Raw genomic sequence first — 24568 nt, forward strand, 5'->3', positions numbered from 1 at the left:
AAACAAGAGGGAAGGGCTGTTTCTTTGGCCAAGCTGTGGTTTCCCTTTGTGTATTTTCACACCCTGAATTTCCAGGCCCAGACACTTGAACAGCTCTTAGTCTGGAGAAGAGGCAGAACCTGGCTCTGAACGAGCAGTTGGGCTTTACTGGGGGATTTAAAGACCTTATGGAGCTGGGAGACACTACAGGCAACGTCACATCCCAGAGCCCAGTGGGGCAGTGTGTATGGATCAGTGTTGTGTCGTTGAATGTTTTCTTTGCTTGGCCGAAATGCAGCCTGGACCAAGGTAGGTCTCTCCCCTCTGCCCACCCCAAATGTTGACACCTGGGAGGGAGATAAGCACCTTTTTAATTCCCCAGCTAGCAAATTTTTAAAGTATAAAAACCCAAGCAGTCTTCACAGATATATTTATGTGTATTTTGTTTCAGAGACAAAAACATACAAAATTTGTAACGACAAACACTTCACAAGTTGGTTAAACTGCTTGTTTCAAAAGAAAGATAAACCAACAGATACCTGGAAGAATAACTAAAATTGAATGTAGCGATCTATATAAGTGTCTTAAGTTTTCCTGTAACTGTTTTTCTAACTCAATTCTAACAAATGAGTTTAGGATGAGAACTGCTGTGAGTTTCAGTTACTATTAGACCCCCTTGAAAGAGGAATGTTTTAGTCATAAAAATGAGCTCTGGCCCCACTACTCAGTTGGGAAACAAGCTTCATGCGAGTCTGTTTTGCTTCACAGCCATGGCTGCAGGGAAGGCTCAGAGACTGAGGTTCCTAGCCGCCAACAGGTTTTTTTGTTCTCACAGCCATTCAGCAGATCTAGCCAATTCATATATTTGATGGCCAGTTCTCCACTGCCAAGCTGATCTAGCCTTTAAAAAAACCCCAACCTAATAAAAAACAACAACCCCCGTGCCAGAAAACACCAAAAAACAGAAGAGTTTTAAAAATACGTATAAAAAAACAGAAGAGTTTAAAAAATATGTATAAAATGAGAAGTTCAGATAAGTGACATTCACATGGCTGCTTCATCCCATCCCTACCCCCTAGCAATAATTGTAGCTCCGTGGGTGACTCTTAAGTCAGTGACTGTGTCTGGTTTCCCCACCTGCTCCCTGGGGCAGCAGTGGCACTCCGCCAGCTTGCCCTGGTAGGGGGAATAACACAAGAATGATTATGAAATTTTCACATAAACACTGCAGGATAAACACCTGCCTGAGGGAGAATTAACTGAATTCAAAGTGACCTCAAACTTACACAGGAGCTGCCCGATGTGCAGCTGATGTGACTGCCCTGATAGGTTAAACCACTAAATCCTCTCCTGCTAAGGTCAGTACAGCCCCTCCTGGCTCCCCGGCCTCCCTGTGCAAGCTGCAGCAGGAATCGGTGTTACCCAGGGAGGCAGCATCTGCATGCATGTTCCTCGGGATTTAGCAGTGTCCTTGGAAAGTGACGGTCCCAAACCCTGACACCCCCTGTGCCACTGCCCACGGCACCTGCGGGACTTTGGTGAGGGGGGTGCCTGGCTATGGGTTGAGGTGTTTGGCCAGGGCTGGGTCCGTGCCCCCACCTAGGGGGGCACTAGTGCACATTTGGGAGAGGGAGCAGTGCCTGGAGAGCTGGCCGGGAAGCCGATTGCTGCACAGCTCGCTTCGTGACTGTGCTGCACTTCTGGAGGATCTCGTGGGCTGAAGGGCGCACGGGCACCTTGGGGACACAAGCAGCCAAGTCTGGGTCAGTGAGGGAGTAACTTAGATCAGCTGCAGATGACTCCACAAAGCCAGAATCATTCCTGTCCTTGTGGGTGAGGTGTGGAGACTTGCTGCTGTGCGTAGCCAAGGCATGCCCCAGGGGAGAGTTCCTGGCCTGCTCGACTTCGGGCAGAGATCTCGACAAGTCAGGCTTCCAGCTCAGCTGGCCGTTGTGCTCACTGCTGCTCCCCGAGCTGAGGGACGAGCTGTCTGACTCCAGGTCCGGGGTGGAGCTGGCCCTGGGCAGAGACCTTGATCTGCCTCTCACAGAGCTCGTGTCCCCCTCAGTCTGGTCAAGGGAAGAGCAAGCCTGCACCCTGCACCAGCCCGCAGCCTCACCCCGGGGCTGGGGAGCAATCAAGGAAGAGCAGAGGTTGGGTGTGGAGATGTTGAGCCCACAGTTTATGATCGTTTGGAGCTTGTGGTGAGGATTCTTGTAGGGCTGGAGGCACATGGAGGGCAGGTAGCCAGTACGGCCATTGTATCTGAGGGGGGAAAGGATGAAAAGCAACACTGAAAAGAGCCCTTCTCCCAGCTTAGACCAAGGAGAGGGAGCAGAGCACCCAGGGGAAGCAGGTGAGGACTCAGCCCAGCACTGTACATGGGGCATAAGGAAGGGGAAGCCATCCGTAACCGAGCAGTCAGCTCTGATTGCTCCTCCGCACCCTGCTCAGGGAGGAGCAGGCAAGAAGCACCTGCAGCCCATAACGTGCTCCCTCAGGGAATAAGAGCTTCAGAAAAGCCTCCTTACCGGATCAGCCACCAGCCATCGTCAGATTTCCTGACCACCTCCACGATGACGCCGTTGTTCAGCGAGAGCTCATCTGCCTTCTGAGACTCATAGGCCCGCACAACAAAGTACAGGCTGGCTGCAGAGGGAAGAGGGAGGTTGGTTTTGCCTTGTGGAGAAAATGCCTCCATCCCTGTGCCAGACCAGCTCACCAGCCCTGGCGAGCAAGCAAGAGCGGCAGGGGGAGTGTCCCTGTGAGTGACTGATTTGCTCAGAGACCCACAGCTGGTGACAGAGCTGATCACAAGTCAGAGCACCAGGGATCCAGGCAGGGACTCCAAGCAATGGTTAAAGTGGTGGGGTTTTGCAGAATTCATTTTTTGAAGGAGGAACATGGAGTGTCCCAGGGAGCCAGAAGCAGACTTACCCTCTTCATTTGAGCTCAAGGCGTTCTGGATGTTCTTGTGGATGTCAATCTCTTCTAGGTACGGGGCTGGAAACCAGGCTATCTGCTTGTCTGCATTTTCCACCAGCCACCATCCTGCAGCAAACAAAAGAAAGAAAAAGTTTTTAACAGCCTGCAAGTAGATGACCATAATCCCTGGGTTGGGGCTGCTCTGCCACAAGAGGCAGGAGGGACATTCTGCAGAGCAGCTCGGTGCCCCCCTGATGCCGTGCTGAAACTTTGTTCTTTCTTTCTGTGTAAATCCAGGTAAGCACATTACACGTGCAAGCACACACCCACACCCGTGATGCTACTAACTCGGTGTTTGCCAAGCTTTGAATCAATCTACGCTATCCATCCCTGAAACTGAAGAACCCCTATCAAACATACCAGTCATGTCCTTGATTAACACTTCAATAATCTCCTTCTTAGCGACTTTGAAAGTCTTGTTCTTTGTGTCTTTGGTTTCAAAGGTTTCAATGCATCTGTAGCTCTGGGATGCCTGGGGATGTGTAATAGAGGAGAGCTGCTGCCGTGGCTGGCTTTTCTTTTCCCCTCCAATTTCCGATGGCATGATCACAACACTGAAAAGTAAAGTTTAATATCTGTTTACTGAAAACTCACATGGAAGGCTGAGTTTAGTATTAATTTTGGCAAAATTGTCTATGCAGTAAGGTAAGAAAAGCTTAGGCGTCAGAAACAACATGAAGAGGCATTAAAGCATTCTGTAGAATTTCCCTGCTCCACTGCCCTGCTATGTAACTTGTTCCTCTTCTACCCGTGTTCTAGAACATTTCTGTTTCATGAAGACATAAACAAATATGATTTCATACCTGTTTTCAGGAAAGGAGGGATCTAGGTCTTGGGTCTGTGCCTTGAAAAACTGAGTCACATCTTCACCCTGGGAGATTTTAGCATCCATTTTCAGCAGTTCCTGGGAGTAAGTTTCTAGCAGTTTCAGTATCTCCAGGCACCTGTTCAGCTTCCCACTCTTCCTCTGCTTCACATTTGCATCTTTAAAATAACCAGAGCAAAGCTAGACAACAACAGATCTGGATGCCTTGAGAGCAGCATCTTTTGCTGGGTCACAGGGGTGCCCTCACCTACTATCCCTCCCCACCCAAGCCCAAACTGTAAGAAGCCGAGACAGCAGCTGTCTTTGCCTCCCTATCATTTTTAATAGCTCCTGATAAAATTTTTTTAATACCTAAAATTTATCTTTGCTCACATGTAAATGTTACAAGGAGTTCTGGGCCAATATTTAAAGTGGAATATTAATTAAATGATTAAAAAGAAGTCTGGGTTATTTTAAGTCTGTAATAGACCCAAGCATGTTGATGTAACCCAGCAATACCATGCCATGAGCTGTTAATCTGTTCCAGAGGAAGGTCAGACTTGGAGACTGAAGTCTATGATATCACTGACAACTGTGTCATGTTTGTTGGTCCATCAGAGATTTATTCTCCTTACCTTTAAACCTGGGTATTGTTCGGTCAGATCTCCTGAGGGAGCCGCTCTCGATGGGGAATTTTCTCTTCAGCTCTTTCTGAAAGTGAAGAGAGAATAGTAGTGCCTTGCAGCCCTGACACACGGCTGCACTCCTTCCCCCCTCCCCAGAACAGGAATCCTATTTTCAGGAGATATTTGCTTACATGGAATCTCTTAAAGTCTTCAAATGTCCGGTAGATAAGAATGTTGTTCTGATCTGACCAAGACACAAACATCATGTAGTTCTGGAAAAATAAAAGAGAAAAGAAACACATTTTTTTAATCACATTGTTCAATATTGGATGCTTTCAAGCAATCAGCATTTGCCAGGACCTGTGGTTTAGTTCCGGCTTCAGGCTGCAAGACCGTCACATTATTTCAACATTAGACCTACAAAAATATTTCCTTAATTTTAGGGGCCCCAAATGGATAATCATTGTTGAAACCAGAAGAATTTGATTACACTGTGAACAGAAAGACAGCAGAATCCAAGATAACCATTTTCTTAGGATATTAAGCCTATTAAAAAACAAGTCTGAGAGGTCCCTGTCCTAGATCACAAGGTTCTAATCCCAGCACTGCGGGGAAATGAGCAAACATGTCCCTGTAAGAGTAACTCAAAGAGCCCTCTAGTTTCCCAATTTGTAAATAATATTTAAGGAAGGGGGAAAAAAAAGCCTAACAAAAAAACCATTGAAGTACCTTCTGCTTTCTGCATTGCATCAAGCCTACAGCCTTCACGTCCACTGGGTACCTGCTGCAGCTCATCTTCCCCAAGCCTGCTTCTTCCTCCTCAGGGCAGCTGGAGACTGAGCAGAGATGCAGCTCCAGACACAAGTCCCATGGTTAAATACGCTGGAGTGAGAGGCAGGGCACAAGTGTTCCTGCACTGCACTTCCTCCTCCGCCTAGTAACGCCGGCAGAAATTCCATAATTTGGCAAACTACCACGTGCCTTTTACCTGCCCCTCTGCTTTTAACATGCAAATATTCCCCAGTGCAGATGGTGGGGCATAGTTCAAAGAGTCAAGGAGAAGCATCTTATCACATCCTTACTAGAATAACACCAACAAGCGAGCCTGGCCCTGCGGCTGGGTCCGTTTATCATCCCTATCAGGGTTGTCACTCGGACAGCAGCATCTGCTGTGAACTGAAGTACATTTCTGGGGATGGACATATTGTCTTTACAGCTATATTGCACAGATGTGCCCATCGGAGTTGCCTGTGGCTTGGGCTGTGCTCACACCAGTCCCAAAAACTAATTAAGAACATGCCTTTTGTAAAGCACAAATCAGGCACAACTTGATGTTGTGTGTTTGTTAGCTAGTTACTAGTGTGAGCTAGCTGTTGCAAATCTCTTTACTGCTTTGTCCCATCTGCTAATTCATTTTAAATTCATTTTAAATGGATTTCTGGTAACTGTATCGATATTTGCACACTCTCCGAAATTAGTGGGAGATGCTGATGCCAATATTGCCAGAGCAAAGAATGAAAAAACACATCCCTGGGGTGTAACTGAAAAAGTCCCGAAGCTTCTCAGGTGTAAATACATGATGAAGACTCAGCTCCAGGTGCCCTGTGCTCTGTTCTGCATCAAGCCAGGTGCCACCTAGGGCAACCAACAGCTCTTCCCATGGCACAGCTCCCACTGCCCAGAGGCACTGCAAGACCTGTAATTACAGCCCTGGAAACCCTGTCCTTTCACCGAACTGCTGCCTTTAGCATGCCTCAGGTTATGACTTGGCTGATAGGCATCCGTGTGATCAAACCGCCTTCTCCATCCTCCCTCCCCTTCTTCTTTGATGAAGCCTAAATTAAGTCATTATCATTATTGGAGCCCAAATTGAGAGGCTCAGCCCTGCCTTCCCTTTCATTTTCCAGTTACACCTGGTGTCTCAAAACCCTCAGCAACAGATGCAGATGATTTTTCATCTTCCTAAAAAACCTCCAGGATCTGAATAGGAAGCCAAACAAGATCCCTTCTGTGTGGCCAGAAAATACAAGTAAGGCCTTGGTTTGCGTTTCACAAGCACGTGAGGCTGCTCCTGTGCAGCAGGATGGCAGTTTCTGGGGGAAAAGGAAGTGGTTTCATTGCAGTTTGATCTCCTGCTGCTGGACACCCGTCCTCCTTTAAGAATGGAATATTACAGAAAGCACCTCAGTCCTGTGCATGCATTTGGTGGGAAAACCCCTTTGATGGCATCTCCAGGGCACTTCCTGGCTCACGAAGCCAGGCAGGAGCTGCCCTGAGGACAGGTGATGCAAAGCAGCTCGCTGCCCTCAACAGCCCCAGAGTCAGATGCTCTGCCCCTCTGTTCACAAAGGGTCCAGCAAAGGCACGTGCTGTTAAAATCTACCTCACTCAAAAGGTAAGGTTTTCATGGAGACAAAGGAAATCACTTCAACCAGTGAGTTTATTCTTTACGATCGTGCTTATCTAGAAACTACCGGTCTCTCAGGTGGCAGAACCCTTTGCCGAGTCTCTGTCATCATACCCATGCTGACAGGTTTCTTGGCAGCCAAATTGCGGCCAAGCTTGCCTTTACATAGCTCTTTAATGTGGCTCAGAAATAGTTGGAACCAAAGCTCTCAACAAAGCATCTTTGATTGGTGCCCTGTCTCAGAGCAAACACAAAACACAATGTATTTCCAAGAGCATAAAGGTTTAAACATATTTACCCTGAATGGGAAAAGCCAAAGACAATGAAGACCTTAGAGGAGCTGCATTCTGTGCACAGGAGCCAGCCAGGGAGGTTCAGACAGCACATTGCTCCGTGTCAGCAGGTGTCAGTGAAGGCAAAAAGAGTAGGAGACAGCCTTGTTTTTGGCAAGTGCTAGTTCCAAAGGCTTTGCCTTACTTTGCCATTCTCAGGGAATACAGGCAGAAGGGGGGCACGGAAAACATATAGTTAGATGTTACAACAGGAAGGTGAAACTACATGGAGGTTTGCAAGTCACCTGAGGCTGAAAAGTCAGTTTTTTGGGGGAGATTGGTTGGTGACAGGGATCTCAGATAACGTGAAGCATGAGCAAAACTGCTCAAAACTTGGTAATTAGCTATTGAGGAAGTGGTATTGCAGAAGTGAAGGTCATTGCAATGCAGAACAGAGGTACAGAGGAGGAGAACGGGCAAGGCACTACTCAGCAATGACAATACTTCTGGTGTCATGCCGAGGAGCTCAGCTCAAGGCTCTGCAGTTACGGTAAAAGTATTGTTGCCTTGTTGTCAAGTCCAATGTCAAGAAACTGGTCAGGAGGCTTATGTAATGAGTCACGTCATATTAAAGTGACGCTATCTGTGAAACTGAAGGGAGGGCCATGCCAAATTGACTCTCGCTCAGCACAAGTGCTCCTCAACAGCATTAATGCACCTCCTGGCAAAATCCTGGCAGGGCAGGGCCATTTCTGTTGGGAAGGATGCATAACTCATTAGAAGAGGCCATTAATTTGATTTCTTTGCCGGGTACATTTGAGCACACATATAAAACCCAAACCCATAATTTTCCTGAGAGTCAAATTTACTTTGTGCCTTCTACTACTTCCATATCATCCTGTCATACATTGGTACCTCCTTATGTGTAATTATTAACTGAAAGGTAGGAGTGGTCTACCTGGAAAAAGTAGAACTAACAAATACTGCCGGGCACTGCTATTCTATCATCAGTATTTATGTACATAGTTTCTGAGGACAGCAATTACTTTTTTCTTCAGTCGTTTTACAAGGTACAAAAAAGATCATAAATTAACAGGTAATATATAGGAGCGAACTCTACAGCTTTGACAAGACTGAGGAAACACAAGATACAAGTTTTCTCCAAAATAACTGCAGTCGTTTTGCAGCCAGCTTCAAGAAAGCCACACACACCTCGTGAAGGTGAGGCTCTGCCTCCTGCTACTCGAGGAACATCACTACCGCCATAAACAGCTGCTCTGGAAATGTGAAATACTGTTTGTGTCACAGACAATGACTAAGGGGTAGTCAACGGGAGTCACACTAGAGTCCCTGCCCCAAAAAGCCCACAGCCTAAAGGACAGGGTAGGTCATGCAGTGGCTTCAGGGAGTCTCTGGGCTGTCCCCTCTGTTATTTCCATTCCAAGACCAGCTTCCCTCCATCACAGTGTATAAAATCTCCATGACAAATAAACACTGAGGGTCTGGGTTTCTTTCCATTTCAGTATGGATCCATAATAACTTAATCCAGTGTGTTTAACCAAAGTATGGCAGCCTAGGTGGGACAAGTGCCTGGACCAATCCTTCCCTGCGTCCAACAAGAGCCAGAAGAAGAGTGAGTGTGCAGATGCTTGGGGGTAGCCAAAGACATCTCTTCGCCAGCTCCACCACAGCCATTTTCCAAGAGTAAGAAGTAATGGCCTTGTCACAAATGCCCACAAGTGAAAAAGAGGGGGAGCCGTGTTATGAACATCCTTTACTGCATACAGAAGTCAGGCCTGGGCTGGTTAGTGACCTGTACATCTCAAGGCTGAAGATGTGTCACATTCTAAATCAGGCATTTCCCTTTCTATGTCCAGAACAAGAGGGACGCTAGAGGTTAGACTCACTGACCTCTTGCAAACTCACCAGGGAAAGGCAAAGAGAGAAAACGTCCTCAAACTACCCTTGAGATACTACGACTGCAAGAGATATGGAAAGGAGCCGTGGGCACAGGCAAGGGGGGCCCTCACTTGGAATGATGCCGGTAAGAGTTTCATCTCTTCCCACCATCACTGTCAGGATCAAAACCTGCCCTTTACTGTTCTTGAAGGTCACCTGCGATAACACATGACCTATCAGCACCTTTAATGAAAAGCCCAGCTGCTAAAAGCTGATTTTTTAAGAGTACAAAGAGGTTTTGGACTTCCAATAAAGAGAGAAACAGACCCTTATTTGAAAAAAAACTATCACATCAGACACTGGAGTTGACAAAAATACCCTTCACATCATAAACAAAGGAAGCAGTTGAACTTTCACACAGGCTGGGATGAGACAGTTTGCAATATTTAATCCAGAAGAAGGAATTTCATTTCCTCCTAATTCCAGCAGCTGCTGCAGGCACTAAAGCATTTTTCAGTAGCCAGTGGAATCCGATTCAGAAATACTTTGAACATATGCAGCAGTGCAGCCCTTCTCCACCCCCCAAAGCAGTGGCGTTGCACAACCTTCAGAAGATGCATGTCCATCTTCAATGCAGGGGCTTCACTAACTCCTTATAGGAAGATTTACTTCACAATAGTTAGGACTCAAGCGTGAAGAGCTGTGGTAACTGGCACTGTATGTACAATAACGGGAGCCGGACAGTAGGTGTGTGCACCGGGGCAGTGTGCAGGACCTGCCTTTCAAGGCCGTGAACTTGCAGTGCACACACAGCACTGAGAATGCATTTTGCAATACCTGTGAGCCGAGTTTTCACTTGGATCACAGTGAATTGCTGCAGCTTATAACAGTTTTCTCCTGCTACGGAGACTGAAGATCCATTACAGCTGAGTGTGTTTCTCTGATCCCCACCAGCTCAGGCTGGTAAGGCAGCGTTTGCTGGAAGAAAGAAAAACTACTTTTGCAGTGCTGCTACTTGAGCTGTCTCAGAAACAGTCTCAGCCAGCAAGGCCTCCTATGGCAGTGCTGGGAAAAGACAGTGCTCGTTTTCTACAAGCCCTCAATTCGCCTTTTCCACCAGGCAACTGCACACGATCACCGTGGCTTCATGAGTCAGCACATGGAGAGGGGCTTGTAGCCATCCCCTTGGCCATCTTCCTTCTCCTCTCTGCTCCATGCCTGTCTCTGCTTTCCTCTGCCACCCTCTCATTTCAGCATCAGTCCCACTCCTTTTAATCTGCAATCTTTTGTGAGGGACTCATGCCTGTGGCATCCCTGGTTACTGCCCCCATGCAAGAGACCAGGTCTCAGGACACGGTGGTGCCTGCTGGGTCACTGACAAGGTGGCCACAGCCAAACAGCTGATATAAAATTGCAGCACCACATCAAACTCTTTGAAACCTCACACCGGCCAGCTGAGAGGGGTGAAAGCAAAAGAGCAGATCTTCCTTGGAATGCCCTTGGGATCCAGCCACCCAGCCCAGGGAGAAAGCTGCCTTTCACAGGAGACTTGCCTGCCATCTGAGGCATGCTGGATGGGCCCCTGTTTACCAAGCACATGTTACAGTTATTTCATAGCTCCTTTGTAAAAGTGGCATGTTTTTCTAAGGTTGTGCCAAGGACAGAAGCATGATTCAAAACATAAAGTTCCAGGAAGGATGAGAATGTTACTTAAGCTGCTGCAAGCGAAAGTTTACTGATCATTTCCTACAGTAAAATAGCCAAAAAAAAGTGTTTGATGGGTGTGTTGAGTGGTAAAGGTCAAGCAGTGTGTGTACATGCTGGGACCCGGCTAAGGGATGTGAAGGGAGATGGAAGGCAGGGTTGAGTTTCCAAGGGGTTTCAAGCCTCAAGGAGGCTGTGCCTCTGCAGTGCACAGCCTGTCCTGCACTCTCCAAAATCCATCAGGGGAAAATCCTAGCAACACAACCTGTACAGCCAATGGCAAGCAAAACCAATATCGATGAACACATAGAAATAATGTTTTCACTTGGGCAAAAGCTATTCTTACTTCATGCTAAATACAGTAAAGTCTGATCAGAGACAAGACTGTTGTATTCCTCACAAATTACTCTGAGAAATGCTCAACCTATTTTTACCCTTTCCTTATTCCCCACTGCCATTGATAAGCAGAATATGCAAAGTGCTTTATCTCTCCTGGGGTTTTCACCAGCGCTGGTCGCTCAGGTTAGAAGTTCACCTTTCTTTCAGATCAAAGGCAAGCTTTCACATTCCTTGGCCCCTTCAGAAAACAGGGAAAACAATATTTACTCTTCACTCAAAAGTCTGGAGGGGAGAAGAGTAACGTGGAAGGAGAACTGTTGTTTCATTAATGTTTAATCCTTAACGATTCAACACATTCTCATAGCAATTGTTATCTGAGAAAAATATCTTCCTCCACCACTGGTTGAGACTTAATATTGTCCATTTACTTTGACCTACTTCTAGAAAAAGGAAGCACGCCAAAATCAGGGAGAGCTGCATAAAGATGAGGAAAAAAACAGAAACCACCACGTGTACCTGTCCTGTACGGGACAAGTGATTTTAATAGCACAGCTCTCACAACAACATGGTCATTAATTTTCAGGATACAAAAATGGGAGTCTCTGATAAGGAAGGACCCTCAAAATCCACTTTGCAAACAGCATGCTACAACATTTTTTTAATAAACTGCAAAGAGCATCTTTTTACTAAAACAAAGGGTGCTCTCACTGTGCAGTCAGTTCTGCTGCAGCAGCAGCAGCAGCAGAAGCCCTTGGCCACACCGGAGACCACTCTGAACTCTCCTGGCCGTCACAGAAAGCAGTTGGGCCAGTCTCCTTTTGCGAAGTCAAGAGGAACAGGAGCCGCCTGCTGAAGATTTTGTTTTATTTTTCAAAAGAACAGAAGGAAACCCCCAGTTTTGCTGTGTTTGTGCTCAGAATGCATTAACATTAACATGGATGCTCAGAGAGAGTCTGGGATGTAGCAGACAGACTGGAGCATGACAAGCATCAGACGACTGCTTGTATCAACTTGTAGAAAATAATTTAGTTTCCTCTCTATCCCTGCCATTGCAATATAAACACCACTACTTCTGAATTCCCATTGTAATCAGAGGAGGATCTACACATAAAAATGTCACGAACTTTAAAATAACATACTGCAGTCTCTGGGGATAGACCTTGGTATATAGATAGACCTTGGTATATATATTGGTATATAGTCTCTGGGTGTAGGCTGCCTTGGTATACTGTCTGAAAGGTCTTAACCCTCAGACTGTTTTGAACACATTTTAATAGTTTTGGATGGATCTGAACTGAAATTGGTGTCTCAACCACTCACTGGAAGTGAAACATGTCAGCATGGCAGCAGGCTCCTTCCTGATAACTGGGAGATAAGTTCATGCCTGGGGAAACTTTGCACGCAATGCATTTCATGTATACATGCAAAACCATTCAATATGATTCACTTCCCTGGAAGTACACATTATCTTTTTCTGCTGCTATTTCCTAGTTGACTTTAATTTCACAAACAACTGAGTGACTAATTCCTGATGTAACTGGTTGACACTTCAGGCCACATCCTTATCTGCAAATACAAATCAGCTTCCTGTTGGTGTATTCCCCTGGAGAGGGCAACACATACATTCAACTGGAACTATCCGCAAAACCATCACAAAAAACATGGTAAGAGTTGTATATCTGTAGTATAATAATATATATAAAATATACCTAAGAGGTATAGGGTAAAATTTTCTAAAGAACTTTAATTAATGAAAAGTCAGTGGTGTTTAGGTTCCCAAATGAAGCAGAAGGCTCTGAGAATATTACTCCTTGTTCTCTAGTCCAAATTTAACTTTTTTATTGCAGTAATGGTGAGAAATGCATACCAGCAGGCAGTGTGGGCTCACTGGCTCTGCAGGCTGCTACACTTCCACACAACTCCCTCACATCCTAGAAAGAGTTATCTTTGAAAATTAGCAGCCTTTCCATAGATATAATCATACTTATACATAAATGAGCATCCTGCTGTAACTTGGGGGTCACACTGCTGGGAAAAAAGCTGTGTGAAGCCTCCTTGGGGTTTCCTGTCCTTGGGGACACCGCTCCTTGAGGTCACCCCTCCTTTGCTCAAGAGCTGCATTTAAGCTCAGGCCTCGGTCCTTGCCTGAAGCCCACTGTGGGTATGTTTGTGCCACGCATTTTGCCTATCCTGACTCAGTTTCCTGGGCATGGTGCAGCAGGGTATAGACCTTGGTATGTGTATATATATATATATATATATCTAGCTTGCTCTACTCAAAGGGGTGGGGGTTGTCTGGCCCCAGCTGCTTCCCTCACGCTAAAGAGCAAGCAGAGGGATGCATATCTGGCCTCAAATATGGGTCATATCCCGTTGCCAGCCTGTTTCTTTTTCCTTCCCGTCCTATGTCACCTGCCATTTCCCAAACTCTTGTTTAGCAAGTGCCAAAGATAACAGCAGAACATCAAACAGCAGTCTTCCTCTGAGAAAGGCAAAGACACCCTTTTAATTTTCTCAAGCGCAGGTTTTACTAATACTTCCTGGTAATTACCATCGTTGCTGTCCTGCGCAGTACCCTATTCTAGTCACAGATTAAGCAGCTGTTAGGAAAAGGCACCTATTCAGTAGACTTCAGTGAGCCCAGTCTTGCAGATGTAAGTAACTGAAAAAAGGTGCTTTGTTGGCAGCGCCCACACCCAGGATCACTGCAAGGTGCCACTGCCAGCAGGTGCCTGGAGGACACACCAAGGAAGCCTGGACTAGGCATCACGGGATGGAGCTGTGCTTTGCTCCCTGCCCCCAGGAAACAGCCACTCTTAGGAGGGGTCTTTGTTAGGAGCTTGTTTGGTAACAGGCTCTAGCACACTGCCAGCTCCTCCATCACAGTGCTGGGACCAGAGGGCCAGGTGGGAGCATGCAGCACGGCGGCCTGCCAGGGCTCATCACAGCTCCTTCAGCCCTGGAGCTCCATCCCCACTGAGCTCAGTGTTGCCCACCCACGCTGCAGCTCCTCTGCCTGCTCCGAGCGCCCTCGGGCAGAGGGCAGCGGCGGTGCAAGGACCCACGGGGATGCTCCAGCATCACACAGTTGTGGTGAGGGACACGCAGCTGAACACCAGCACCCATTGGGACCCTCCACGGGGCATCCACCAGCTCCGGCTGGGATTTAACAGAAAGGTTGTCCAAGGGTGAGCAGGAAGGAGGGCTACTGTGTCCTTCCTCTGCTCTGCACTATGTTCCTTCCTTCGTATGGAATTAATTAGGCTCTGTACTTGGATTCAATTAGACACAATAAAGTGGATTTCCTTGCTCTGATTTGAATCTGAGCATCTCCATTTTTTTACCTTTGAAACAAGATGAAGCTGGCCATGGGGGCAAATAGAGAAAACTGAATGCACCTTTTCCTAAAGAGCCAGCTCTGCTCTTAGAACTGACCAGAAAAGGGGCAGGGGGAGCAACAATGACCACAAATCCCTCTGTAAGCAACAGCTTCTTTCCAGGTTCTGACCTCTTTTTTCTTTTAAGCAACAATAAAACATGCTTGTATTTTAACCAACTCAATAAATGAAATCACTAACAAGAAAGCAAACAGACTGTTAACAGCCAAACAAGGAGATTGCTTTGACTTAGAACCATCTCTGCAACTATTTAATTGCTTGAAGGCTAAGCAATAAAGCACTGTAGGAAATTCCCCGTGTCTCTTTGAGATACCAGCATACATTTTTTCCTGAATTAAAAAAAAATGTCATCAACGTTATTTAAGCATTTATTGGTGGGCAAGGAAAACAAACATAAAGAATGTCTTTTCCTTTACTTGATCTTTCCTTTGTGTGTGAAATGTAGATATATAGTTGTCTATAACTTTAGACAAAGACATTTCATTAGTTCCTATCAGTTACTCCTGTCTCTTCTCCCTCCCTCCCGAGTATCTGCAAAGGAATGTTCTCATTAAATTGCAAACAAAGGAAAAAATGGAGCACTGGTAAATAGGAGGCCCAGAGATGGAGATCCAGATCATCAGCCCAGTGCTATGGAGACCAGGAGACAGATCAGCCATTTCCACATAAAGCACACTAAGTTTTGAAAACTTTTCAAAGGCAAGTTTTTGAAGCATTTCTCTGAAATGATGCATTACCTACTAAACATTTTACACCATGCTGTGTTAAATAAATCAGAGGATAACAGCTGAAAATGAGCAGTATTTTTCCAGCAACTTTCATACAAATTGTGTCTTTGCAGAATTGGCAGCACAACAGCACTTAACATCAGGCAAAAGACTCAAGATGCATTTCAAATAGGCTACAAAACAGCCTGGAAGGAATAGGATGTGTAGAAGTACAGCTATTTGTAGGGGCAGGAGTTGCTAAGGGGAAAGGTCCCAGGCCATGACTGCCTGAAGGGACATGAAAAGGGTTGGTGCTGCCTGAAGGGGAAGAGGAGGAGGGAGGGGTGGCAAAAACCCATACCAGCCAGCCAATACAAGATTTCTTAAGATGATGTTTTGGTCCACCTGAATCCCAGCCATACATTTGTTTGCATTAAACAAATAATCATTTTTCACTCAACCTGCAGGACGTTAAGAGGTGAAAAGTGGGAGTGAATACAAAATTCACATTCTAAGGTGATCCTCCCCCTCTACACTGCATTGGTGAGTCTGTGCCTGGAACGCTGTGTCCAGTTCTAGGCTCCCCAGTTCAAGAGAGACAGGGAACCACTGGAGAGGGTCCAGCAGAGGCTACAAAGATGATGGGGTGACTGGAGCATCTCCCTCATGAGGAAAGGCTGAGAGAGCTGGGCCTCTTTAGCCTGGAGAAAAGACTGAGAGGGGATCTTATCAATGCATACAAATATCTTCAGGGCGAGTAGCAGGAGGATGGGGTCAGGCTCTTTTCAGTGGTGCCCAGCTAAAGGACAAGGGGCAACAGGTGCCAACTACAACACAAGAAGTTCCACCTGAATGTGAGGAAGGATTTCTTTACCTTGAGGGTGACAGAGCGCGGCACAGGCTGCCCAGAGAGGCTGTGGGGTCTGCTTCTCCGGAGACATTCAAACCTGCCTGGATGTGATCCTGTGCAACCTGCTCTAAGAGAACCTGCTTCAGCAGGGGTTTGGACTGGATGCTTTCCAGAGGTCAGTTCCAACCCTGATCATTCTGTGATTTTGTGAAAGTGCCAAACCACAGCTAATTAACCTTTCCAAGGGGTGAGAGACCCAGCTCTGAAGCCAATGCCATGCTGGCTCATCACTCAAGGGCTGGGTCACCATCCTCATGTACTCGCAAGCCTGAGGCTCACCAGGAATAGAAGGAAAGCTGCTGAATGTCCACTTAAGACCAAAGAGCTGGAGCAGGGCCTGGGCTCTCCTTCACTGCGCCGCCCCCGGCCCCCGCCCCCCCCCCCCCCCCCCAGCAGCCCACCCAGCTGCAGGTGCGGGCTCACTTCTTGATATACCTGTCCTTGAGTAACACATGCAAAAGCTTTCCGACAGCTGTGTAAACCCTTCCTCAATATAGTTTTACAAGCACACGGCAGGTATTAAATCATGTAAAATTTGATATGGGTGTGTTCTGCTACAGGTGTATGAGTTAGAATTATCTGTTTGTTCTTTAAATCACATTGTTGAGTGTATTTCTGTGCTGGAGATAACGCTGAAGTGCCCTTCCCTGCCCGAGGCACGTAGGAGAGCTGCTCTCTGCCAGCCACACACAATGTGTATGTGTATGTATACATATATACACATCCATATACACACACAGAGGCAGAGACAGATGTGAGGGAGACAAGCGCTGCCAGGAGGCTCCTGTCACTGTGCCGTGTGAAGGAAAATCCACCCTGTTTCCCTCAGACACCAGACGCAGACCGAGAGCCTGCTGCTGCATTGGCAAAAACTATCAGAAACTCACATTTCTGTGTGTGGTGTTCAACGGCAAAGGCCCGGGCCGACCCTCCTCGCCCAGCCCCGGGAAAGACCCTGTCCCTCGGGGCGGGCCGAGCCGGGCCGGGGCGCAGCGGGACCCCCGGGCCCAGCCGCGTCGCCCGCTCCCGCCTGAGGGAACCCGGAGACCATTCAAATGGCGGCCTCCCGCGGTGGCCGCTCTGGCCCGTGGTGCACCGCGGCGCCAAGATGGCGGCGCCCAGCGAGGGCCGGCCGGGCCGTGGCGCTTCGCCGTTCCCGGGCACCGAGAACGGCCCTTTCGCTTTCCCCTTCGCCGTCCCGCACGGCGCCGCGGGCTCCGGGGCGGAGGAGCCATCCAAGAAGCCGTGCCGAGCCTGCACGGATTTCAAGAGCTGGCTCCGCGAGCAGAGGAAGCGGGCGGGTCCGGGCGGCGGGGTAAGACGGCGGCTTGCCCGCGGGAGGGCCGGCGGGAGCCTCCCCCGTCACTCTGGGGGGGCTGTCGGCCCTCGGCCGAGCTGTGAAGTGGGCCTCCATCCTGCCCCCCAAGTGTGATGGGGCTGTGTGTGTCCCTCCTCAGGGTGTGAAGGAGCCGGGGTTTGCCCTCCGCGAGTGTGAGGGGCCTCCATCTTCTCACCAGCGGGTGAGGCGGGGGCGCAGCCGTTGTTCCCGCTGGGGGTGTGAAGGGCCTGCCCCCCCCCCCCCCCCCCCCCCCCGCTCATCCTGCCTCCTGAGCGCAGAGGGGCACACGGTGGGAAACCCCCCACCCAGCGCCACCAGTGTCCCCTCACAACCCTGTCACCTGCTGCAGGACCCGGTGGTCACAGAGGAGAAGGAGCCACCGCCGGACTGTCCCCTGGACAGCGAGCAGCTGGGCCGCAGCACCTGGGCCTTCCTGCACACCATGGCAGCCTACTACCCCGACCACCCCTCTGCTGCCCAGCAGAAGGAGATGAGGGACTTCATCAGCCTCTTCTCCAAGTTCTACCCCTGCCAGCACTGCGCTGAGGATCTGAGGGAAAGGTAAGTTGCTTCGCAGAGATTTTTTTTGTGGTGGCTGCTGCTGAAGAGGCTAGCCTGAGGTGCTGGGCTGCAGCAGCTATTTGCATATCAGCAGCTCTTCTTGCAGTTGGGGTTTGTAGGTTACCTGAACTGGTTTCTTCCATTATTGCATAAATCAGAGATACACTTACTTAAAAAACAAATACCTTTTCTCATGCTGTTAGGTTGTATGCTGCCTCCAGGGGCTTCCGGAGGTGATTTCAGGATTTTCTGGTTCAAGCTGGACTTGTGCACAATTGTGAAATTGGAGTGACTCTTGAAATAATTTGGCTGTCGGGAGGCAAGTGTTTTTCTGTCCCAGAAAATTCCCTTTATCAGCAACCTCAGCAGTGGAGGCAAAGACCAAAATGGGCTGAGATGTTTGATAAAACTTTTCTACTGTTGTTGCTGTCAGCTTGTTTCTCAAAAGTTTTAACTCTTCTCAGGGATGATGAACATGCAAAAAAAAGTTTGAAACCTAATTATTGACTTAGCAGACATCACATGGCAAAACAGCTGCTCAGGTTTTTTCATTTATTATTTCTTTGTTTTTTTTTTAATTTGGTGTTTTGATGTATTTGAGTACTTCTTGCTTTTTATTATAAACTGTTTGACTTCTGCGTCTTTTCCAGTTGACAAGACTAGGCAGTGAATGAAACCCAGCCAGTTGCAGCCATCAGTATTTTATAGTGGAAGTTTGGCCTCTGATAATTACCAACCTGTGTGCTCTCTTCCGTGTTCTCTTTGGGACTCAGTTTGCCATAGCACGCAGACAGCCAGTCGCCTTTTCTGCTGTGTGCCTGCTTTGGGTATTGAAGTTGGTGACTGTAAAGAAGTAACATTTGTTTCCTCTTCCCTGTTTGCAGATTACGTACAAATCAGCCTGATACTAGCAACAGAAATAACTTCTCCCAGTGGTTGTGTCTTCTTCATAATGAAGTGAACAGGAAACTGGGAAAATCTGAATTTGACTGCTCTCGTGTGGATGAGCGCTGGAGAGATGGTTGGAAAGATGGTAGTTGTGATTAATCCATAGAGACTGCTTTGGAAATCTAACAGACCTATTCAATCTGGTGTCACAGCGTGTCGATCACTACAGGGAGATGTGCGAGTCAGTAACGGTGTGTTTGTGTGCTTGTGTGTGTGACTGATGTGGCTTGTGGAAATAAAGGTAAACCAATTCTAAAAGTAAATTTGAAAATTTTATCCTAATAATATTTTGATAAATGATTACGTAAATGTATTATCTGAGGGACTGAGGCCTTCATTTGACATAAGAATTGATAGAAACCTGTGGAATTAAGTCACAAGTGGAAACTTTTTCATTATGGCATTTGTTTTTTTCTGTGACTACAATTTGTTTTACCTGAACACAGTTGTATAGGCTGCTCTGTGGTGTTTTACGTTTATCTGCAGGCCTTATCTTGATGTTATAGAAGATGCATCGAATTAATTCAAACTTTTGTTTCTGTTGTTCTAATAGAGAAAACTCACGCTGTGTTTTGTGCCAAGCCTGTATCCCCAGATCTCTTTCAGAGGTCACCAATGTTGTTAAACTTGAATCCAGTTCCTTTGATAAAAGGCCTGAAGGCAGGTACATTTAATTTAAATACTAAAATCATGGAGCCCAGATCTCTCATTTTATTTTTGTGTTTCAATTTGTCTTGTAAGAGGACATTGTAGAAAGGGAAACTAAAGCAGGACAAAAAAACCACCCTCATTTGATGAATGGAATGAAGTATCAATGGGGTGAAATTCAAATGTTTTAAATTGATTGCTGATTTTCTTTGGATCCAGAAGTGATATGATGGTAAGTTCTACTGAACTACTTAATCTTAAAGCAGATAACCTCTTTGTCTCTGCTGTGAACTTCTGTCTGTCGTGAAAATAGCTTGAGACTGCTAACTGTAATGAAGCATATTCAGCTTTGTTTAGCACACAGTATTTCTTAGATGTCACTTGAAATTTTTGATTGATACTCACTGACCCAGTTGATATTCTGCTGTTATCCCCTAGCTAAAAGCCTCTCTAGAACAAAAGCACTTTACAAGCTCCCTGCAGTATTTGAGTCCTGCCTAAGACTGTGGCGTCAGCTTTACATAGTATTGTTGCACAGGGGCCTGAAGGGAGTCCCTAGGGTAAATTCCCTCTGTAGAAGCTGATCAGAATCCATGCTCTGTGTATTTTTCCTAGATCAGCTATACTGCATCAGAGTACTGATACTAAGTGTGAATTTCAGATTCAAGTGAAATAGCAGCATAAATGGTTTATACCACAATGCATGTAAGCACATCTCTCTATAAGAAGAGACAGTTTTCACAAAAATGTCCAAATAATTTCAAATTCTTAAAGTAAATAGTGATGTCCTGCCCTTACTGCATTTCTGTCTGTGAAGAGTTTGCAGGAGCTCACACAAATAGTGACAATAATAGTCTTTTTCTTTCTGTACTTCCTGCTGAGGTTTTCTTGCATGTTTCAGTGAACTTAGTTATTTTTATGCACTACAGAACGCCTGTAGATTTACTCTTGTTGATAGAGTGCGTGTTGCCTGGACATGTTAACAGTACTTTTATAGTAGTGGTAGAATGATGACAGCTTGTATCTAAGAACTCTGATCTTCAAACCGGTGTGTGTAGCAGCTCAGTGTTTAGAAAGCAGTAAGAACTTTGGAAATACATTTTAATATTTTGTGATGTATTTCAGTTCTTTTAAGTTGGACCTGTTAAAACCATATGAGACAAATTTTATGGACCAGTTATTCTTGAAGTTTTTTGCATCATAGGATTTCTGAACGCAAACCCAACAAAATGTTGGTAAGGTACTTCATCAAGTATGCAATCTGACTTATGACTCGAAGGTATTGTTATGGTTATTAGAAGTGCTCAGAAAATTTCCTTATTAGCATGTTGAGGTTCTTGGAACAAATGAATTCCAGCCCTTGTTTTTTGTCTTTTTGGTAATAAACTCAGTCCCCAAAATGAAGGACATTGATATCCATTAGTTGGGAGAGGACCAACACAAAGACTGTAGCCCTCTGCTTTTGTCGGGTGCAAAATTACCCAGTTCTGTCAGGATAGTTTTAGTGGCTGGGGGTGTGGACAGGCATTTTCTTCTGGACTTGGTTGTGCTGGAGGAGAAATTTACTGTTCTTCCTTTCCAGTCTGCCCTTGACTATTCTCTGCAACAGTTTCATCGTCCATGGAGCAGATGATGAGATTTCTTCTAGTTTGTTTCAGTGTAAGTGAGCAAGTTGGTACAAGACCCATTTTAATACTGAAAATGGGCTGGGTCAGTGAGTTGCACTTGATCTCTGCTGCAGAGTCCTTCGACCACTGCTGTCTGGCGCTGGCAAGCGGTCACCGACAGGTGGGTGCATGGTAACCTTCTACCATACTGCAGCATCTGTGCATATATTCAGTGTAGAGAGGAAGATAAATGTGTATCATGCTCAAAATCAGGTGGAGCAGCTGGGGCAGCACATTTTGTCACTTTGTCATTCAAGGAGGCTGTAGAGGCGTGCAGAAGAAAAAGCCTCTTCTGCCAGCATGTACTGTTGTGCCCTGGCAGCGGCACAGGGGTAGGGAAAGAGCCTTAAAACTGAAGCCAGTGTATTTAGTAAATGCTTCCTAATAATGAGGCCACCAGCTGTGGCTACTAGATGTTATTAGGGCAGTTTGTAACTTTGTCAAGTGGCTGTTTGGTGAAATCTATGCTTGCACTCTTGTTCTCTTGTGTTTATGGCTTTGCAGAGGAGCTTTGACTTAGATGTTTCTCAGGCATATCATTGTCTCTGGACTTGACTATGCAGGGAGGGGGGGGATTTTTTTTTGCTGCTCATTTGTACCACATCTCAAGTTTTAATCTTACAAAAGGAATTTTTATTGAAGATACTTGTATTTGTGTACAGAAAATTGTAAATTCTAAATGCAGTTGATTAAATCTGTTTTTAAAAATACCTGTATTCAAATTATATTTCCTGTTGATGTGAAAATAATAAAGCAACTGAGGTAATTCCTGGCTTCCCTACTGGATGAGACCTTAGGAAAAGGCATTGTATTGTGCTGGTGTGTCTAACCTTCTGCGTGCCAATATATGACTGTCTGAGCTTAATGGCTCAACTGAGGTTGTGTGATTCTCTGTGTGTATTGATCAGACAAGGTGGGGCTACAGCCGGTGATTTCCTGTTGTGCTAGTGAATTGACACAGTTCTTTGTGGGCCAAGAAGCTACAAAAATGCAGTAAATTTGTGCAGCAGGTGCTTGCCCATCAGATTGGAGTTTGGTTTTATGTGGGGATCAGTGGGATTTTTTTTTAATGGGCTTCAAACATTTTGTCGTGTTTCTAACAGTATTAAGGATAGTGTTACAGTTGGTAGTAGCTCAAATCTTGCTGAATTTGAGCAGGGTGGCAGAGGAGGATGTCATCTACTGAAGGGCAGTGTTTGTTAACTGCATATTCACCGCACAACCCATCGCTTTTGCCAGAAGGGAGAAGCTGCTTCCCAACAGGAGGAGCCTATGCAAGGCAAAGCACGGTCAGGAGCAGGTACTGCCTAAAGAGCTTGTGGGATCTTACTCAAGAGCTGCTCCTATGTAATAGGCACCTGGCTAACCTTTCAGCTTCACGAAGAACTTAACTGTTTTCTTGCATGGTTTGCATTCATAGCTGTACTTCCTTGTGGGTGGGTGGTTTTTTTTTCCGCTTCATTTCTCTCCCCCCACCACCAAAAGCAACGAGCAGGGACCCACGAGGGAATCGTCCGCTTCATGAATGGGAGGCAGACTTGCTTAAGCAAGTTACAAGTGCAGATGTTGGCAGAAGTACTGCTATGCCTTTGGCATTTTTCTAGGGATTAGCTGTTCCTTTACAGTATGTGGGGCATATACAGTCTCCTTTTTACAGTAAGATTCCCAAGAGTTGCTTTGCTCACATGTGTCTTTTGCTCCAGCCTGTTACAGGCAGTATCTACTATTTCTTCCTGTTGGAGTTTTACAGGCTTGGAGAGGGTAGGGTTTAGATTGTAGTTTGTGAGGGGTTTACCCCTTCCTATCAGCACTGATTTCACACACACACACGCATCCCTCCATTCCCGGAATGGCTGTTCAGGGGTTTTTGTCTGAGTGATGGTGAGGAGTTGTTCGGTATTTTGTGTAGTCAGGAACAAGCACTTCAGTAGGAACTGCCAACAAGGTTGTGGGAAATCAACTCTTGATTTTTGTAGGCTAATAGGAAATAACAGTAAAGCAAGTAAAGCAAAACCACAGCTAATAGCATGTAGGCAAATCAGCGGTTAGAATGCAGAGGACTGTCCGAGGGGATGGGGGTCAGCGTTGTGATGAGCTGGAGCACTGACCTGGTTTGGCAATTCCCTCAGGAAAGTGTCCATGAGCAACATGTGCCAATTCCAGGCTGGCTGACGCAGCCAGTTCAGGTGTGTCTGCACCAATGCACAGTCAATTGACAGTCGAGGGAGCTGGGAGATGGTCGTAGCTGGCATGCAACACTCATCTACTGCATGTCAGAAAACTTGCCGCAACCCTCAGCTCCGGAACAAAGGTTGGTTCCTGCCAACTAAGGATAAATGGGACTCAGTACCTTTATCTGTGCTGATGCTGGGGTATCTATTATTGCTGTCAGGTCTTAGTTTTTTTAATTGCTCTTAATGTTTCCAGAGGTAAAGTCTAACAAGCAACACTAGCATTTGCCAAGCTTTGAAACTGTTCTGTTCCCCTTGGTGTGTGACAATCCCATCTGCACATACTGGGCTAGCGAAGGGTAGCTAATAAAGCCTGGAAAGTTATGCTGGCATTTGGGCTCACCGCATCTGGCACTGTCTAGCACTAGACAGTGGTGCTGGCACTCAGGCCTGCTGAGCTCTGCCCCTGCCTCCTGTGACCTTGCTGCATTGCTTGCTGCGTAAAGGTGCCTTCTGCTTCTGTGTGCTGTGCTACTGCGGGCTGTCGGTTTCCCTTTCGAGCATTCCCGATGCGGAAGCCTCTTCCTGCTCCTCGGTTTTCCCTCCCGTGTATCACATCGCACCGCGCTTCTTGGCTTCTGTTGTCCGTTACTGCAACGGTGCTTCGCAAGGGTGAAACTACGGGGAAAATTTGCTTTGCATCTTAACGAAGCAAGCAGTAGAGGGCAACAAAGCATGCATTTCGTTGACTTTCCTGTCTTAGGCTTCCCTGGAATAGCGGACTGCTCCAGGTATCAAATGTTTACCTCATGCTAGTCCCTTTTCTGTGGTTTTGGGAGATTTTGGTGACTTCAATTATATTTCAAACTAGTGTACGATACCTCTCATATAATTACGTAAATGAGGGACGTGTTATTTTTCTGCCTGCAGCTAAAGTCTGCACTTGGAAGTATATTAAAGCCCTGGATGCTATTTCCAGCATGTTTCCTGCCTGATCATATATGGAGAAATTCTGGCTTTTTTATCAGGTCACTAACAGATTGGAAAGGGTGAATGAGTTTTATCTGATAATTTTGTAACAGTGGCTTTCTTTCACAGAGCGCTCTGTGTGTGATATAGGGCATTGCTTTGCTTGTAGGAAAGCGACTTCAGCTGTGGCCAGCCTTCAGAGGTTCTCTTAGTGGCAGGGCTGCTTTGGGTTAG

The 24568-nt window shown here is 46.5% G+C and overlaps 2 protein-coding genes across 2 annotated transcripts; one reads left to right on the forward strand and one right to left on the reverse strand.

Moving 5' to 3' along the window:
• Nucleotides 1-77: 77 nt before the first annotated feature.
• On the reverse strand, nt 78-17345 carry NOXO1 (NADPH oxidase organizer 1). The gene is made up of 8 exons (XM_055805475.1): nt 16919-17345; nt 4587-4667; nt 4405-4480; nt 3768-3948; nt 3325-3518; nt 2917-3030; nt 2511-2628; nt 78-2244 (listed from the first exon to the last, which is right to left on the reverse strand). Exons 1-8 carry the CDS (start codon nt 17264-17266, stop codon nt 1590-1592), a joined length of 1767 nt encoding a protein of 588 aa, XP_055661450.1. The 5' UTR covers nt 17267-17345; the 3' UTR covers nt 78-1589.
• A 5-nt stretch (nt 17346-17350) lies between these two features.
• GFER (growth factor, augmenter of liver regeneration) lies at nt 17351-22218 on the forward strand (the record flags this gene model as incomplete). Its single annotated transcript, XM_055805193.1, has 3 exons — nt 17351-17551; nt 17720-17931; nt 18816-22218. Coding segments are annotated over 3 exons (576 nt in total), but the record flags the coding sequence as incomplete, so codon positions are not given.
• Nucleotides 22219-24568: the final 2350 nt, after the last annotated feature.

This window comes from Falco peregrinus, chromosome 5 (genome assembly GCF_023634155.1).
Source record: "Falco peregrinus isolate bFalPer1 chromosome 5, bFalPer1.pri, whole genome shotgun sequence".
Classification (NCBI taxonomy): domain Eukaryota; kingdom Metazoa; phylum Chordata; class Aves; order Falconiformes; family Falconidae; genus Falco; species Falco peregrinus.

Excerpts from the sequence above, each read along its gene's own strand:
- NOXO1 (XM_055805475.1), bottom strand. The coding sequence starts at position 17,266 with ATGGCTCCTCCGCCCCGGAGCCCGCGGCGCCGTGCGGGACGGCGAAGG. Across the intron at positions 3,031-3,324 it reads GTTAATCAAGGACATGACTG|GATGGTGGCTGGTGGAAAAT; the intron begins GTATGTTTGATA and ends TGTTTGCTGCAG. Across the intron at positions 2,629-2,916 it reads CTTGAGCTCAAATGAAGAGG|CCAGCCTGTACTTTGTTGTG; the intron begins GTAAGTCTGCTT and ends TTCCCTCTGCAG.